A 19,367-nucleotide genomic window follows, 5' to 3' on the forward strand; every position below is an offset into this window, starting at 1 on the left:
AAAGAGACAGGCAGAAGCAGGAAGGAGGCAGGCCAGATCTCTCAACCTACTGCTTTATTCAAGAGTCTTACACAAGTACAAACACAACACGGCCCAAAAGGCTACAAAGTTTTACAAAACAAACCGAAGTATCTGTATAGCACTGACTGTACAAAGGGCGGTGAATCCTCCGCACTCCCCGAGGGAAGCCCAGCTAATCCAGCCAGCACCTCCCTGCCCAGCAGCCTCCAGGGACTGACACCCGGTCAATTTGGGATGTGTAAAAGCAGAAGCACTGTTCCACCCGGGGCTGGGGGGGGAGGTTTGACCAAAACCCGTTAAGAAAACGTGAAAGAAATTGATTTACAGGGGCAGCTACAAACCAGTTCTTAAGACTTCTTGCTTCTTTTCTAAAGCATGATGTTCAGTGGGCTGGACTGTTGCTTCTGGTCTATGCGTTACAGAAGAGCTTAATCTGCAGAAGAGCTTGCTGTTAGAAACTAACCAGCTGTTTGGGAGTTGGGATAAAGCAACAGCTTGGTGTTTCAAGTCTCAGCAGATCTGGTCTCCAGCTGCTCTGAGAACTTCTGTGCTGGAACCCCAAGCTCAGGTTAAATGCCTTCCTGTCTTACCACACAGGGTTTTTAAGTAGCTCAAGACTTACATGCTGGTCTGTAACAGCGTGCTAAGCATTTAGAAATCACCAAGCAGCAGCCTGCTAACTGGACAGAGAGGCTGCACCAAATTTTCCTTTCATTAGGCAGGAAAAGATGCTTTTGCAGCCTTTAAAAAAATCAAAGCCATTTTTAAATCATTTTGATTCAATGTCAGGAAACTAGAAGCCTACAGCACAGGTGATACACTGGCCAGGGGCTGTTGCTCTCTCTTTTTAGGTTGCCTTCACTGCCAGGATTATCTCTCTCTCACACTCCTCCTCACCCAGACCCATTATATAAAAAAATAATAATAAAAAAAAAAAAAGGTACAATATTTAGTCTGATGGGATTTAAGTTAAAAATTAAAAAGCTGTCCAGTCCTTTTGCTTTATCGTGAGGAGTTTGAGCTGGAGCGGCTCCGATGGCGCCTTCGTCCAGGAGATCTGGATCTTGATCGTCGGCGAACAGGGGATCTGCGCCTTGGAGACCGGGACCTGGCAGAGAGGAAGGAGAAACCTTTAGCTACAAGACAAGAGCAACAGGTTCCAGTCATTTGTCAGCTTTTCAAACACACTCCTTCCAACCCCACCTCACACACCATGATGTGAGTATTTCACTCCAGCTCGAGAGAGGAAAAAGCCAATTCAACCACTGACTACACAGCAGGGATATTCTGGCTACCCTCCCTCTGCTCCAGAAGCAGAATGAATGTTTAATACCCTCTGAACAGACCATAATCTCGTCTTCTTCCTCAAGCAAAACAAAGCCCAAGTTGATTCTATATCAGACTGTCACCTGAAAAGTTAGCTTTGACTCCTGAAGCACAGTGGTATTCAGGGAAAGGATTCCTATAAACCCTTCCAAACCACAGGGATGTTTCTTAGAGGAAGTCTAACTTTAAAGAAGCAGTTAAGCTTCAAGCCCTTCAGTACTACAACCAATCTGTACAGCCACCAGCACGACACTGAGGCTTCAGGCACAGAGTTATTAACAGATCCTGAGCAGGGTAACAGAAGCTGACCAGGGAAGAATACAAACAAGGAGGAGGGGATGCCAAACCTACCACCTGCCAGGCCTCAGTAAAAGGCATGTTCAGAGGACCAACATGCAGTGGTGGATCTTGTGCCACATTATGAGCTACAGGTTTAAAAATGAGAACTTAAACTGTTCAACAAGTGCCTCAACCTGGAGGCACTTTTACAAGCGACAAGAATTTAAGCTGATTTCCAAGACTGAGCAGCCAACCGCAGGATCCCAGACTGGTTTGTGCTGGAAGGGACCTTAAAGCTCATCCAGTTCCAACCCCATGCCACCAGCATTGACATGCTGAGGAAGACTCCAGAAGACTTATTATCAGAGCCTGTTCAGGCAGCCTTGAGTCACAGAACAGGAGCAGGCACACAGGGTCACATCCTGGGATCAAGTGTCCTCCACTCAACTGATACTTTTCGGCCATGTGCCCATTCACAGAAATAATGGAGGGAGGTGCAAGGGCAGCAGAAAAGTGAGTGGCTGAAGCAGGCTGCCACAGGCATTCTGCCAGCTACAAGTCCCTTCCCACTCCACCTTGAAGCATTTATGCAGAAGGGACTCCAGGGAACAAGCTGGAAGGCACCTGACATTTCCAAGAGCCTGCATTTGGGGTGTAGGCCAGAGCAGACCATCCTCATGTGACCAACTTCCAAAGTACAATCCAGGTTCAACTGACACCCAAAAGGTGCTCCTGCCGTTTGGAGGGGAAAATCAAGTCCAACAGGATGAAACGGCTGCCCAGAAACGTCCTTCAGTGATAACCTATTGTTACACTGAGAAGGAAGTACAAGTTGTCACAGCTCTCACCTTCTCCTCATGCGAGGAGGGGACCGGCGCCACATTGGTGGTGGCGGCAGCATCCTCCTGGGTGGGCTGAAGCGCCTGGGAGGTGGCCTGGGTCGTGGTGCCAGCACGGCTGTGGCAGTGATCTCCTGACCATCAATCTGGCCTATTTAGAGAATCATAGGAACACAGGAAGAAGTAAGTATTTTCCAACACTAATGTCTACACATCACATTACTGCAACTCACAGCTTTGTCACCAGCAGCTGAACTGTGAATCAGCCAACAGTGCCATTCCCACCACCCGCTCAGGGACTATTCTGACTAAGTCCATGTACATGCTAGACTTCATAATCTGATATCCCATCACACTGCAGTTCAGGTATTAATTGGGAAAGGTTTTCACAGAAAATTAAAAATTTATTACTGTTCTGGAAGAAACAAACAAAAACCAAACATACCAAACAAAACAAAACACACCACACCACCACCAAAAAAACAACCCCAACCCTCAAGTTTTAGTAGCTGTTATGTTTTGGATCTATCCTGAAGCACACAAAAGCCAAAGATCTTTGGGCCAAGATCAGTTCCCCAAAGAGTTCCAAATCCCTATCATCTCTAACTCATCTTCAGATCAAACTCATCTGCTCCAAAGACTTTTAAAAGCACCCAGCCTCCTTGCAGCATTTGATACCTACCTCCATCCATGTGTTTCAGGGCTTTCTCAGCATCATCTGGGTTCTCAAACTCCACATAAGCATAACCTTTAGACAGGTGTGGATTTAGCCTGTCAACTGGCATGTCAATCATTTTAATCTTTCCATAAGTGGAAAAAATTTCCATGATGTGATCCTGCAAAGAAAGAGGAACTCTTAACGACACAGACCACACTTACTGACCAGACGTGGCTCGTGCAGAGCAGTAAACCCATAGCACTAGATTAGCTTTGCATGAATGCCACCATGATGAAGACAAACTTCATTGGTCAGATGCAGGAGGATTATCACTGCTTTCTCTACTGAGGGTCAGCTCCTCCTCAGACTGTTCCAAACCTTGAGCTCTAACAGCATTACTGCTGCGTGTCAACACTGGCTACAAAAATACAGTTAGTGCAAAAATCTTCTTGGGGACCTCCATTTGGAGCTTATGCCCCCAGCTGAAAATTCTTAAGATGCAACTGTAATATTTCTTAAAACACATCTTTTTTTCAGCACCCGAAGCCCTTTACCTCTGAAGACCTTTGAGCTACATTCTAACAAAGACAACTCAAACCAGCCCAGCTTTCTTCAGATCCTTTATCAACAATCTCTGTGTATTACTAATGCCTCCAAGGTTACTTCAGCAGTAAGTTCTACACCTTTCTTCCTAGGAACGTACGATACAAGGCCTGAAACACTGACAAAGCAGGCAACAAACCTCTCCAGCACTACAGCTGCAAAAAGCCTGCACTGTATTTGACTCAGTAAAATCCTACCAAAAATTTCCTCACTGATCGTTTGGACAAAAAGCAAGAATTTCCAAAAGCAACACCTTGGCAGCAGCAGTCTTGGGAGCTTCAAAAGAGCCGCTCACATGTCCTCACAAATGATACATGAGCCAGCCATGATAGGGAGCATGGCATTACCTTGGTAACGTTCCTAGTGAGCCTTCCAACATGCACTTTTGTAGGTCTGGGTGATGGGCTCCGCCTCTTCCGCTCCTTTTCATCTCTTTTGGGTGGCTTGGACCTGATTTTGACAGAAAATACTTAAAATTTTCAGGGAACAAGCAAGACCAAACCAAGAGGCTGGTCATTAACACATGATTAAGAAGTACCACTTCTCCTGGGAGGGCATCTTTATTCTTAAGAAATTAAGAAAGTTAAGGTTAGGAAGTGCTGGGGTGGTGCTGAGAGCATTTCACTTGGAAATATCTCAAAACTTCCATTTGTCCTGTCCGCTTTTGCTTTAGAACCTTCTGGAATTTGAGAGCCTTTTTTTGTGCGTTTTCAATTTTACTGCAAGAAGGATAACAAACATGAAGTTTAGCAAACTTTTCTGTAAAGTTGTTGGCCATAGTTGAAGAATTTCTCAGTTGTTCAGACAAAAAACATTCTTTGCCTCAACAATTAGAGGCAAAATGAGGACATAAGCATCAAAGCATACCACAATCAGGCAGTTAATGGATCCAATGATTTGTGTCTCTGTACCTGCAGTTCACTACAGAGATCCAAAAATGCCACAGTTAAGTAGCTGCGTATCACAATTTCTTCGATAGTGTAAAAACCCGAAAGTCTGGAATGTAACTTTAATCAGTAAAAAAATCAGTATGCAGAAAATTTGGGTTTATGCTTCTTTCTAATCTTACTCTCCATACATGAATATAAAAAAAACCCCAAAAAATCCCAACCAAAATCCCCACACTGGCTTATAATACTTCAGGAGATTTTATCAGCCTTCAGCACCCTACCTACAGAATTGCCCAGAAGAAGAACTGCATGGACATTAACAGAGCTTGATTCCAACCCTTAGAGGAAAATGCACCCCTTGCTCCCATCCCCCCGCTTTTCATTTTTTTCATACATAAGAACACACACACCCTTTTCAGCCCTGATGTTTCTGTCAAGTCTTGGCTGTAACTTACAGGAAACAAAAAGCTTTACTCTTATCCAGTGCCCATTCAGACCCATACTATTGGGTAAACATTGATTAAAACTGCCTCTACAAAGTTTAAAATCACTCATCTTAAAACGAGTGATTCTAACCTCTTTCCCTACAGAGAATATGTTTCGATCATAAGCAAAAGGAGCACACCCATCCTAACAAAATTCAGATCTCTAACTTGCAAGGAAAACAACTAGTCTTCAGAAAACAATCTGTTCTGAGCACAATCCTGCAATCTACAGGAAAAGAACCTGCCACCTGGTAATTCCTAGAAGGCAAATAAAACTCACTTGGAGCGGGAGCGCCTCCTGTTGTCATGTCTCCGTCGAGATGGACTTGGAGATCCAGAGGAGCTGCTGGAACTGGAACTGCGTGAAGTGCTGGAGCTTCCAGAGCGGCTCGAAGCAGAAGAGGAGCTGGAGCCACTGCTTGAACCAGTGCTGGAACTGGACCCGGAACTGGAAGTTGAGCTGGAACGGGATCTGGAACATGGGGTGGAATAAAGATGAGTGGAATACCCAGAAAAAGAGTGGCTGAAAAAAATCAGGTAATTCCAGAGAGAGCAGCTGTGAGCTGGAACAATGCAAACTGCTGCTGCACAGCTCACTAGACAGCCAAAGGAAACACGCACCTAAACCATTCCAACCCCTCCAGTTAGACGCACCTGCACCATGCCTAATATGGCACCAGCCTTCAACAGAAACATACTGGAAATCAAACTGGTGGTTTTTGAAAACACTGTAATTTCTTACTGCCTGAAGGAGTAACTACCTGGTGCTGCTGCTCCCACTAGAAGCACTGCGTCTCTTCCGTGTCTTGTCTCGACCACGATCCTTTTCACCAGATTCCTTAGTGGCTGCTTTATCCTTGGACCGGTCCTTTGATTTCTCTTCAGACCTATCCTTGCGTTTGGTTGGTGAAGGAGCCCTTCAAGAACAAATTGTAGAAAACATTTACAATACAGAGAAACACGAACAACAAAATACCCATTGCCTGAAGAACAGAACAGCAACACAAAACATTGAACTTCAGTTCTAACTCAAGATCACTGTAACTGCAGAGTCAAAGCTTCATGCAAGTTTGGACTTCTTAGAAAAAGGAAAATACTTTACACTGCAGAGCAGCTTTGAGGAAGACAGCTATAGCATACAGAAATTCTCACATACAGAAACTCACGCAGGAAGAAGGGCATTTCCAACTCCTCACCCTCACTGGGACAGCCCTGGCACCCTGTAACATCCCCAGGTTCATTATACCTAGAAAATTCGGACAGAATGATTACCTAATGTTGGATTTTTTATTATTTTCTTTGAGTCCTAGCAAACTCTTCTTTTTCAATCCTGATAACTCCATTTTCCCTTCGGAGGTGTCCAAAGCAGCACCGAATGGGCCTCACTTATCTCAAATCTCACTTCTAACTCCTTGATTCTGAGAACCGATCCCTAATCGAGCGCAATAAACTCCAAAGAACAGCCTAGTGACAAGATAAAAGGGTTTAGAAACAATAAATTAACAGGCACAAAACAACAAACCTACTTTGCAGCAACAGCAGCACACTGGGCATCAACTGATCTCACAGTATACTTCAGTCACATGCACTGTCACACCGCTGTTGACAGGTGGGCTCTGTGCCCCTCGAATGGCACCCTGTGACTGGTGTAGCAGTCTCCACCTCATATGACATTCACAGAGGTACAAATGACCTTAATTATCCAAAGAATGGCAGAGAGAGAACAGCCATTTTCTTGGCAAGATGCACATGCAGCTCACACATCTTCGTAACAGCCTTGTCTCCTGAGGAGTAAACACTGGTTTTCTCCAAAGACAGTTTGTGCCATATATCGTATGCTTGTCAGGAAGAAAGGGTTGTTCAGAACAATCCCCCCCCACTGAATTATATCTGCTTTCAGTGTCAACGTGCTGCTCCAAAAGCTCTGTCAGCCCTGGAAAGACCAGGTTAAAGGGCCCAGTTTGCTGTACTGCTGCAACAGCAGATCCCACTTTAACTTCTTAGCAGAAAGGCTGAACTGGATTCTGATCTATCTAGCCCAAATCAGTTCCCTCTTTACTCTAGCTCCAAAAGGAGACAAATTTAACACCCCACTATTTAACACTAAAATACTGAGCATTAGGTGAATGTTTCTCATGAGAGGGCTGCATCCACCACATATTCTGCAATATCTAAACAGGCTGTTGCATTTTGACCATTCCACATGGATTGTTTAACACCTGGATTACATGGCTGCCTCCAACCTGTGTTAATAAACACATAAAGAGGGTAGCAGATTTGATTTGCTGTGACACTCTTTACCTGCTGTGAATGGACCATGCAGGAAACAGAAGAGCAGGCACAAGCACGACTGAACTGCCAGGCCCATCTGAAGTGGCACTGAATATTCACAGTACTGCATGACATTAGAAACATCTGTACCTCCACATGCATCACAGGCAAAATCAGTTAACAAGAAAAAAAATATCTCCATCCCCCTGCATCCAACAGTCTTGTTGCTTCTACGCTTCTGGTGTCAAGTTCTGGTAAGCAATTACTTTATTCTCTGAACTACAATCAAATTCATGTTTGTTCACTCCTCAACAAGTGAACTCGCTTTCCTGATTTTCAGCTTCACAGCTCTCCACAACACAACAACTCTAAAAAGCAACACAAATATTCACAAATCCGGCTCCCCACAGATCCAGAAGCCAAGAAAAACCCACACCTTTTTGCATGAAGAACAGAAAACCCACAACACAAATGTGACACCACAAGGGTTGCTGGGAGAGGAAAGGTCTTCCCTAACACCAGTGGTGACAAGAAGGCAGCCCACAGACTGCTCTGTAGGTGTTGCACAGGTGACTAGAAAAGCAAACCTGCCTACATCATTCAGCTTTACAACATTTCTAACCAGCTCTATGCCTCTAGAGTGAAGTTCAAAACTGAAAGCCACTGCATGAGACCCACTGACTTGCTTGGAAGAACAGACCAGACATGTTTCTGGACTCACAAGACCAAAAAACCTGATGGCTTCCTTTCTCTCCTTTCTCTTTCTAAACGTATCATAGCCAGGTTTGTGTTATATCTTCCTACACGCCACCTTATCTTGCACCCGTGGATATCACAGTGCTGATACTATGAGCTCAGCCATGCAAAACTATCTCATACCATCTGACAGCTAGCTTGTTTCGGCCCTACTGGGAGGGGGAGAGAGGGCCCAAGGGAAGACCAGCACATGCTTTGCTGCTGGAGCAGTAGGAAATACTTCAGTTAAACAGCTACAGCTCTGGTGCCACTCCTCAGATCGGACAAACTAGTCACATGACATCTGCATGTTCAGCAAGCTTGCATATGGTGGTACCTGCAGCACTTAAGCTGCCTCCAAACTAAACAGCATTTCTCTCCATCAAAATATATGTACCTATGTCAAGAATGCCATTTGCCAGCTTACTTCAGCTGCAAACCTGAGCACAAGAGACACAGCCTGTAGGACTGTCAGCTGCACGTACTCAGACTTCATGGGAAGATATGGATAGAACAAAACTATGGTCTTCACTGGAAGGTGTATAACAACTCATTTCTAAGCAACATGCTGCTTTCTTACCATCCAAAATCCTCTCCATGCCTAGCCGATGTTTTTGCAGCACTCAACCCAAACAAGTCTAAGAGCAATCAACACAGGCCAAACATTAATTTCATACACGCACACACCTCTCTGCTTTAAAAAGTTGATCTGCACTCTTAAGAGAGTTGCAATTCAGTGGCAAAAGAAGCAAGCTCAGCTCTCCCAGGACTTCCTGCCTGACTACAGACAAGCCCTTTAATGGCATCTTGCTTCAACTCCTCATTTGCAAAACGGGGTAAGGATTTCCCGACGTGACGAGAGGGTTCAACGCTCGGCAGTTCTTTGCAAAGTTACGGCCGACCCGCACAAGCTAACTACAGCGCGCAGGGCCGCAGGGCACGTCCCGGTTCGCACGCCACGGGGTACGTTACGGCGCCGGGCGGACCAAGGGCTTGTCGCTGCGGACCGCACCGTACGTGTTGCGATGCTATGAGCGAAGCCAAGGCGCGGGCTGAGGAACAGGGAGAGAAAAGCACAGACCAAGCACACAGTCGGTTCACAAAAACCCCCGCACGCCGGGGCCGCGCAGCCCTCCTCCAGCCGCGGCAAGAGCCGAACACCCGGCCCCGGCCCTGGCCCAGGCCCTGACCGACCCCGCCTGGCCCCGCCCCCCTCCGGCCTCCCTCCCCGCCCCCGGCAGCGGTAGGCCGCAGCGCCGGGGCGCCATCGCCGATCCTCGACCCGCCATCTCCTCCTCGGCAGCTCCGGCGCGGTACCCTCAGCACCCCCGTGCGGCGACGGGTCCGCTCCGCGCCGCGGCCGGGCCGGATGGACGCCGATGGGCCCGGGCCCGGGCCCTAGCCCCTGCCCCACTCACATCCTCGGCGCCAGCCACAACCGCCGTTAGGAGAGCGTCGCGCGCAATCAACGCATCACGCACTTGAAAGAGGCGCGGCGCACGCTGAAATCGTCACGCACCGGCGTAGGGAGCGGGGCGGGCTTAAAGGGACAGTGCCGGAGCGGCGGGGGCGGTGATGGTGGTGGCGGCGGCAGCTGTCAACCAACCGTCTTTGGGAGTCGGAGCGGGAGGAGAAGGAAACGGCCCGTGCGTTCGTGCAAGGGGAGCCCAGTTGCTCATCAGGGAGCTCCAGAACTGACGGGCCGTGGTCGTGTCCAAGGACGCTGGCTGGCAGCACAAGCTCTGCCCTTGGGAAGCCACATCCACTGGAGCACCCAGTGTTCCCCCGGCTGGAGGTGCCCAGCTCGGTGTGTCCAGCCCCCTTCACGAAGGGATCTCTGACCCGCCAAGCCCCACGGAATCACAGAACCATGGAATGGTTTAGCTTGGAAAGGACCCTAATCCAGTTCCAACCCCCTGCCATGGGCAGGGACACTTTCCACTAGACCAGGTTGCTCCAAGCCCCGTCCAACCTTGGCCCTTTGTAACTTTCTTACAAAACCAGACAGAAAATAGGAAATGTTTCTTCCCATCCCTCAAACACTATAGGTCACTTCCAGAAGTGACTTTTTGGTCCAGGTATTTCAAACATGTATAAGACACTGAAGGAGTGCAAGCCTGCAAGTTTGGCTTAGGAAGGGACCATCCTGATGGTGAGCAGAGTGGATGAGGGAGGGAGGAGGGCACTGCAAACTGGGTGAGAGGAGTGGGACACCAACCTTGCAGATAGAGTTCAGAGATGTCACAGGAGCACTTCTCTAGGGAGCTCACCAAGACCCTTTTTCAAGCTTTCCATCATCCTCCTATGGTGCAGGGTCCATGTGGAAGGAGACATGGTTTTCTGGGTACACCTTGGGGCTGTTAATAAGCTCCCAGCTGCACACCCCTTCCAAAACACTTGGATTCATGCCTGATTTCAGGAGCAGAGATTCTCCAGAGCCCATATCCCATCCTCTTCTGTCCTCTCCCTGTAGGGTGAGTCTTCACTTCTAGCCTTCTACCACCATGTACACCAGCTTCTCTCCTTCACCAGCCTTGCAGGGGAGTGGGGAAGAGGCATGCCCCACTACACAGTTGAGTACAGAGTGGTCTCTCATGCTGGGAGAGGAGGGAGAGGTCCAGTTCCTGCCCCTCTCTGGAGGCTGGAGTTGGAGGAGGAACATTCGTTTCATTTTACCCAGGTCTTGACTGCCCCCATGGCCTTTGTGGGGGCTGGAAACACCCCTGTACTTCTGCTTGTGGAGTAAGGACTGAGCCATATTGCTTGGATCCAAAAAGATCAAGGTTCCTCTGAGGCGCAGAGCTCACTGATGCAGACAGCAGGAGGGACCAGCACTGAGGACCTGCTGCATAAGTTCTCCTGCAGTGGCATCACCACCGTCACCTGCAGGGAGACACAAAAGCTGCAGCCACTGCTGCTCTCCACTGTAGAGCAGCTCACTGCATCACCTCTTCCTTGTGCATCCTACAGCTCCCCGCTGAGGCGTAAGGAGGACTTGGTGGTTCTGCCTCACACCAGCTGCTCCTCACCTCACCATCTGCTCAAGGGTTGTCCTGACCACGGGGTCCCATCACCATGCATTCCCATCCCTGCCTTTTGCTCCCACCCTTATGGCTAGGAACAACTCTCTCTCCCTGCTGTTGGGAGCACTTCGTAGAATCACAGAATCTCAGACTGGTTTGGGCTGGAAGGGACCTTAAAGCTCATCCAGTTCCAACCCCCTGCCATGGGCAGCGACACCTTCCACTAGACCAGGTTGCTCCAAGCCCTGTCCAACCTGGCCTTGAACACTGCCTGGGATGGGGCAGCCACAGCTTCTCTGGGCACCCTGTGCCAGTGCCTCAGCACCTCAGAGGGAAGAACTTCTGCCTAATGTCTAATCTAAATCTCCCCTCTTTGTGTTTAAAAGCTTCTTTTTGGCCCTCTCCCACTGCAAACACAGACCTCCTCTGCTTCTAGAGTTTTATTGCCCCAGTTCTGGATCTGAGCAAACCTCCGTACCAGCCTTATCCCAGCAGGCATCAGCAGTGGGGCAGCAAAGCCCTCCCTTACCCAGCTTTGTACAGGGAAAGCATCCATATTTCTTCTGGGGGACTATCTGAAACTAGGTATTTTGAAATTAAAAGGAACAGTTCAGATGCATTAACATGAATCCATCACACCAGTGGTCGAGGCATGTCCTTCACACATTGGCCCTGCAGGAAGCTGGTTTCAGGGATGTGATGTGATGTGCTACACATCCAAAAGCTGGCACCAGACAAGCAGGGCTGCAGAGGTGGCTCCACATCTGGCTTAGGGTAAGTTGAAAGTCCAGGTTGCTGCTCAGAAGCAGACTCCCTCATTCTGGCATCGGTGGCATGTGAGCTGTCTTGAGGGATCTCCTGGTTCCGAGCCATGCTGCACAAGGCAGGCAGCTCTCACCTGGCAGTCAACAGGCAGGTGAATGGGGCAGGGAGGTGAGGCCTGGTGAGAGCACCAGCAGATGGCATGAGGCAGATGTGGCACACAAGAATGTCCCGGTTTCCTAAATAAAGGGCATACTGAAAACACAACTGCTGCCCTCCTGTGACTATGGATGGAGAAAGGACATCTGCTGTCAACCCACCTGGAAGCTGCTCTGAAGTTTAGTGCTCAGGTTGTGGCAGCAGCTCAGAGACTCATCCTTGGTGCTGTGAGAACTCTTTTCGTAGAGGATGCTCTGCCCTGGCACCAGCACTGTGGGCAGCTGGGTTGCTTTCTCCAGCATTTGGGATGTACACCACGGCAACCACCAGCCCCCCTGCAGTCAGAGCCATGTTCACCTTGTAGAGGGTGGTGGTGCTGTAGTAGAGAGCCACAGCGTCCATCCCATTCTGGATGGTGTTGGGGGGCAGCCTGATCATGGGTGCTGGCCTCATGGTGCTGCTCCCCACCAAGAAGTAACCCAGCTCATCTGTGTGGTGTCCAGACAGGTCCAACACCCAGTAGGCCTGGCTATTTTTACTGTTGTAGAGGACCAATCAGTATCCCTGGAGGTCAGAGTATGTCCATCCAGTGTAGAACAGTTCAATGTACTCTGCATCCTTCCCTCTGCCTGGGTTGTCCGAGTTAATCTCATTGATGAATAGCTTGGGCACTTGCACAGAAGGCTCTTCAGTCCCTTCTAGTACCTCCAATGGAAAGCCACAAATATGGGAAACTACACAACACTGCACACTATTCTGCTGGGGGGAGACCACGTTCAGCAGAGGACTGAGGATGCTGACTCCAATTTTTATCATCTGTGTGCTCCATACTCCTTAGAAGGGCCCTGGCCATACTCTGACTAATACCAGCTGTAACAACAGAGCTTGCTGTTATCCCAGATAATGAGCAACACGGGCTCTAGTAACTGGATGCAATGGAATTGGAAAGGACCTTTGCCAGAGCTGGGGAATGGAGGGAGGGACATCTCCCTCCTCTTGGAGAGCTGGATGCACATGTCCACCCTCAACCACATTATATCCCCTGACCTGCAAGAATGATGAGTGGTACCAGGAGGCAAATCTGGCACATCAATATCCTTGAAGCAGGAGCTTTCTGCTGTGATGTTCCTTCTGCCAAAACTCACAAGTCTGTGTGTCTCTAGGAAGGCCCTGAATGCCAGCAGCAGGCTGCTCAGCTGGTCCTCTGACCTAACTGCTAACAGTTAGCAGACTGGACAAACATTGAGAGTTGTCCAGTGTCTGTGGTTAATAGTTATTTCCCTGAATCCAACCACAGGAATTAACACAAAACAGCACTAAAGAAGATAGTAACAACCTTCTCCATCAAGGTGAGGGTGGGGAAAGAGAAGACAAATTGATTTGGCTGGGTTCTTGTCACATGCATGACAGGGCATCTCAGCTGAGCCCCACAGTGACCAACCCACCCAGCCTGCCGCAGCACCAGCAGATGCAGAGCACACGTGGGGAGGAACTGGAGATATGAGGTGTCTGGAAAAAGAAAAACAAAAATTATTGTTTTCCCATTTTCAGAGATATTTCCAGAAGCAGCCATACCATCACCATTTAGATGGTCTCCTTGCAGCCTTTGGCCAGCTGAGAGCAGACAAAAGGAGGTTTCCAACCTGTGCAGTGACTGCCAGCACAGACACCAGGGGCCCATCTCCTGCCTGCCACATCCATGTGGGGCTGATGAATCACACCCAGCTGGTTAAAATCACATCCGAAGATCACAGCAGCCCAAAGGGGTGAAGTTCCAGTTACACTGGTACTGTAGCATCATAACTTTTAACTACAGACACAAACACCCAGGCCTGTGAGAGAGCTAGTATGGTCCTGTTTAATCATGGCCACCTGAGCTAGTGCTAGTGTCTCCTCACAAACAGGTGAAATCATAGGCTTACAGACTGATTTGGGTTGGAAGGGACCTTAAAGGTCATCCAGTTCCAACCCCCTGCCACAGTTGCTCCAAGCCCCGTCCAACCTGACCTTGAGCACTGCCAGGGATGGGGCAGCCACAGCTTCTCTAAGCACCCTGTGCCAGCGCCTCAGCACCCTCACAGGGAAGAGCTTCTGCCTAAGAGCTCATCTCAGTCTCCCCTCTGGCAGGTTAAAGCCATTCCCCCTTGGCCTGTCCCTAAAGGCCCTTGTCCAAAGCCCCTCTCCAGCTTTCTTGTAGCCCCTTTAGGCACTGGAGCTGCTCTAAGGTCTCCCCTTAAGGAGCCTTCTCTTCTCCAGGCTGAACCAGCCCAGCTCTCTCAGCCTGGCTCCAGAGCAGAGCTGCTCCAGCCATCACAGCGTCTCCGTGGCCTCCTCTGGACTCGCTCCAACAGCTCCACATCCCTTTTGTGATGTTGCCCCCGAGCTGGACACAGGACTCCAGGTATTGCAGAAACTGCAGCATCGCCAAAGCATGAAGCTGACAGCAGCTGCACAAACGAACAGACCACGGTGGAGAAACGCCCCTGAGCCCCCAGACACCTTCCCCTTCCTGCATTTGAAGCTCCTCTACTCTCAGGATGCAGAAGACGCAGGGGCATCACACCCCACACCCCTCACCCCTCACAGCTCCGGCGCGCAGCACCGGGCCGGCGCTGCTCTCTTCTGTGAGATAGTCACTATCAAACAGGTCTCTGCTCGCTCTCTGGCACAGCTCCTCCCCAAAATCACTACCAACACCACTCCCCGGCAGGCTCCTGCTCTGGCCCCGCCTCCGCAGAGGAAACAACTGCACCAGCTTCTGCTCCTCCTCCCCAGAGGTGCCTCGTTCCCGCAGGCTCCGCCCACTTCAGCAGGAGGCAGGAGCAAGCAGGAGCCTGCGCAGGCCGGGAAGATGACCCAGAACAGGAGAGAGCACCGGGAAAACCAGACGGACCCACGGAGACACGGACTCACGGAGACACGGACTCACGGGCACACGGACTCACGGACACACGGACTCACGGACACACGGACCCACGGACACACGGACACACGGGCACACGGACACACGGAGACACGGGCACACGGGCACACGGACCCACGGACTCACAGAGACACGGACACATGGACTCACGGACACAAGGACTTACGGACACACGGGCACACGGACACTCGGACTTACGGACACACGGGCACACGGACACACGGAGACACGGGCACACGGAGACACGGACACATGGAGACACGGACACACGGGCACACGGACTCACAGACACACGGGCACACGGACTCACGGACTCACGGGCACACGGACACACGGACACACGGACACACGGGCACACGGACACACGGACACACGGGCACACGGACACACGGACCCACGGACCCACGGACTCATGGACACACGGACACACGGACTCACGGACACACGGGCACACGGACACACGGGCACACGGACACACGGACTCACGGACACACGGACTCACGGACACACGGACTTACGGACACACGGACTTACGGACACACGGGCACACGAACACACGGACACACGGACTCACGGGCACACGGACACACAGAGACACGCACCCCCGGGCCGCGGCTCCCGGAACACTCCGCTATGGGGCGCGGTCTGCGAGATTCCAGCCCCAGGCAGCCCTCGCGTACTCAGCGCTCACCGCTCGCTGCCGGCGCCGCCGGGACCGTGCCGGGGAGGGCGGGGCGGAGAAAGAGAAGGTCCCCCCCTAACCTGCGTTCAGTTGCGCCCGTGCCCGAGGTGCTTCTCTGGCTCTACCCAGGTCTTGTTCCAGGCGTGATGGAGGAAGGGAGGGATGGGACGAGTCCAGAGGGGGCCACGGAGATGCTGCGAGGGCTGGAGCAGCTCTGCTCTGGAGCCAGGCTGAGAGAGCTGGGCTGGTTCAGCCTGGAGAAGAGAAGGCTCCTTAAGGGGAGACCTTAGAGCAGTCCTTCAGTAATTAAACTGGGCTTAAAAGAAAGATACAGACTTCAGTAGGGTCTGTTAAAGGACAGACAAAGGGTGATAGTTTAATTTAAAAGACAGAAGATTTAGACTAAATATGAAAAGGAAGTTCTTCCCTGTGAGGGTGCTGAGGCGCTGGCACAGGGTGCCCAGAGAAGCTGTGGCTGCCCCATCCTTGGCAGTGTTCAAGGCCAGGTTGGCCAGGGCTTGGAGCAACCTGGCCTAGTGGCAGGTGTCCCTGCCCATGGTAGGGGTTGCACCTGGGTGAGCTTTAAGGTCCCTTCTGACTCAAACCCATCTGGGATTCTGGGATTCTTGACATATGAGCGGACAGACAGACGGGTGTTTACCGGTTGGTTGTATACATCCCTCCCAGGCCCCAGGCTCCCCAGACAGGGCGAGCAGCAGGGCCATGCTGAAGGGGACATTGTGTCTTTCCTTGCACTGTCTGCAGTGGTTGAACTGGGAGCTGCGGGGCTGTGCGGTGCTGGGATTGTTCCCTGCAGCCTCCACGAGGTGCTGTGCTGTGCTTCCGCTGCGTAGGATCCAGCACCCAGCCCGTCCAGATGCCAGGGAAGAGCAAATCCCAGTGTGCATCTCCCAGCACACCTAGTCTGGGCAGCTTTAAGCCCCCACCGTGTTGCACTAGGACCCTACTCCCAGGGCAATCTGGAAGAAACAGGCCTAGCCTTCCTCTTCCTCCCCATCAGCTCCTGGTTTCTGCTGCTCCAGACCTGCTCATGGCACTGCCCAGTGTCCCTTCCTTGGATCTCCCCACAAGGAGACACGCGTGGTTACAGACATGGGGACTCAGAGGGAGGAGGAGGTCTCAGAGATCCTGCTCTAGGCTGGACTCGGTGCCAAATGCCCATTTACCAAAGCAGCTGCTCTCACCACTGCTCCAGATGTGTGCTGCTGCATGTGCTTCCACTCTCTAGTTAAACAGAGTGGGCCGGGGGGGGTGGTGGTGGGGGGGGGGGCTCTGCCAGAGGGGCCTGTTCTCTTGCAGCCCCCACGTCTTCGTGGAATCCATGGTTATTCCTGGAGGAGAGGCTGCTCGGTGGGCAGCAGGTACAGCCCCAAGTGTCAAACAGTGCGAGTGCATTGGTACCCAGGAGTGGGAGGAGGGCTCTCGGCAGTGTGAGTGTTCCCACCTTTCCCAGTGACTTCAGTGCAGGCTCCAGCGGTGTGCACCCCTGGAGCAGCACTGGTGCTGTTCCTACCCCAGGCTTGAGCAGGATGAACTCCTGAGCACACAGAGCTGAGTGCTGGGCTGAGAGCCCCACATGGTGCCAGCGATGGGCAGCAGAGCCCATATTCCTCTTGACACAGATTATTCAGCTGAGCTATCACATCTTGGGGGCACTGTACTGATGCAGTCACAAGGCTCTGGAATGACAAAGGGAGCTGGGGAGCTGCTGGGGAAACACCCTTGCCCAGCAGAGCCCTGACTTGTCCCTTGCTGGGAACTGCATTGCACAATCAGGACTCCAGCAGCTCCCAGTCATGCCTGCAGTGGGTACGCTCCAGCCCCCCAGAAATCTCCTTCCTCCTGTCTGTGCCTTCTCCAGCCACACTGGAGCCCACCAGCCTGCACAGAGGTGGAGCAAGGGGGAATTTGGTGACAGAAGACGAGATGTTGTGCTGTGAGATGATGGAATGTGGTCCCCCCAACCATGAGGGGCTGCCGCCCATGCAAAGAGCAGGGACCGGTGCATGAGAACCTGCCCAGCAGATGGGAGAAGCACAGGGATGGTGGGGCAAAACCTCCTGTTTGTGGCCACCAAGCTCAGGCTGATGGCTGGTGCCTAAAATCCCTTTGCGGGTCAAGCACATGCAGCCCTGCAAAACCTCGAACCACTTCTGTAGGGAAAAACACCTCACTGTTGGAATAGATTTCGTACATGTGTTCTGGATAAGATTGCTGCTTTGGGGCTTGTTGAAGGCAGGAACGCCTGGGAGGCTGAGATGCTGCACGAGGGTGTGTGTTTCTGGTGTCAAAACAGACCCTCAGCAGAGGAAGTTGCTTTGTTCAGGTGCTGGAGCATGGCCTGTACCTGTGTGCCCTGGGTTTGGCTGTAACAGTCTCCTTCCTAGTCATCTGGTGCACTGCTGTGTTTTCGACTTTAGTCTGAGAACGATGCTGATAACACACCGATGTTTTTAGTTGTTGCTAAGTAATGCTTACCCTCATCAAGGACTTCTTAGTCTCATGCTCAGCCAGGGAGGAGGGGCACAGGAAGCCGGGAGGAAGCAAAGAGAGGACACCTGACCCAGAACTAGCTAAAGAGGTATTCCGTACCACAGCACGTCATGGCCAGTATATAAACTGGGGGGAGTCACTCAGAAGGCCCAGATCACTGCTCTGGTCAGGCTGGGTATCGATCAGCGGGTGGTGAGCAATTGTATTGTGCATCAATTGAGTTTATTGTTGGTTTTCTCTTCCCTTCCCTTTTTAGTTTTATAGTCTCTTCCCTTGTTATTTCCTTTATCATTATTATCATTGGTGGTAGCAGCAGTGGTTTGTGTTATACCTTAGTTACTGGGCTGTTCTTATCTCAGCCTGTGGGAGCTGCATTCTTTTGATTCTCCTTCCCGTCCCTTTGGGAGCCGGGGGGAGGAAGAAGGAGCGGAACGAGCAAGTGGCTGCATGGTTCTGAGTTACCGGCTGGGCTTAAACCACAACACTGGGCAGAACGGTCTTACCTTGGGGTGGGACCTGCAGTGGCAGGGGAGGTCAGAGGGGGCTGATGCTGAGTGCATGGGGACAAGCAGAACCAACTCCAGCTCTCTCCACCAAAGCCCCTGGGGGTGCGTGGCCAAGTTCATGCCCAGCGCGGTGCACCAGAGTCCTACCACTCCTACCCTGGGGCAAGACTGGGCACTGTGGGCTGTCACCGCCAGGTGGGGGGTGGCAGGGATGTGGTCACAGTGCAGCCCAGCACAGGGTGTGGGCCTGGCAGTGGGTGCTCACCCTGCACTGCAGCACACAGGGGTGTGGAGGGCAACCCACGGCTCTGGGCATCGCGGCCAGACAGGCAGCCATGGCCATGGGTGTCCTGTCCTGCTGGTTGGGTGGCCACAGCCGAGCTGCACTGGGCATGTAGAGCAGGGACAGGGTGTAGGGAAGTGACAATTCCCATGCACTGGGCACTGGTGAGGTGGTGAGGCTGCACCTCGAATCCTGTGTTCATTTCTGAGCCCCTCACTACAAGAGAGACATTGAGGTGCGGGAGTGGGTGCAGTAGGGCAATGGAGCTGGTGAGGGGCCTGGAGCACAGGTGTGATGAGGAATGACTGAGGGAACTGGGGGGTTTAGTCTGGAGAAGAGAAGGCTCAGGGGGACCTCATCACTCTCTATCTCAAAGGAGATTGTAGTGAGGTGGGGTCGGTCTCAAGG

The 19,367-nt window shown here is 51.4% G+C and overlaps 1 protein-coding gene across 4 annotated transcripts; it reads right to left on the bottom strand.

Annotated features, from left to right (window-relative positions):
• Positions 1-37: 37 nt before the first annotated feature.
• On the bottom strand, positions 38-9,604 carry RNPS1 (RNA binding protein with serine rich domain 1). Of its 4 annotated transcripts, XM_065683578.1 has the most exons (8): positions 9,526-9,576; positions 6,374-6,565; positions 5,863-6,018; positions 5,382-5,573; positions 4,074-4,176; positions 3,148-3,301; positions 2,475-2,616; positions 38-1,129 (listed from the first exon to the last, which is right to left on the bottom strand). In XM_065683578.1, exons 2-8 carry the CDS (start codon positions 6,442-6,444, stop codon positions 1,024-1,026), a joined length of 924 nt encoding a protein of 307 aa, XP_065539650.1. In that variant the 5' UTR covers positions 6,445-6,565; positions 9,526-9,576; the 3' UTR covers positions 38-1,023. The 4 variants fall into 4 exon arrangements, with proteins under 4 accessions (XP_065539650.1, XP_065539652.1, XP_065539649.1 ...); XM_065683580.1 differs by lacking the exon at positions 6,374-6,565 and having other exon boundaries at positions 9,526-9,604; XM_065683577.1 differs by lacking the exons at positions 6,374-6,565; positions 9,526-9,576 and adding an exon at positions 8,795-9,237.
• Between the last annotated feature and the right edge of the window lie 9,763 nt (positions 9,605-19,367).

The sequence above is a fragment of the Lathamus discolor genome, chromosome 6, assembly GCF_037157495.1.
Source record: "Lathamus discolor isolate bLatDis1 chromosome 6, bLatDis1.hap1, whole genome shotgun sequence".
Classification (NCBI taxonomy): domain Eukaryota; kingdom Metazoa; phylum Chordata; class Aves; order Psittaciformes; family Psittacidae; genus Lathamus; species Lathamus discolor.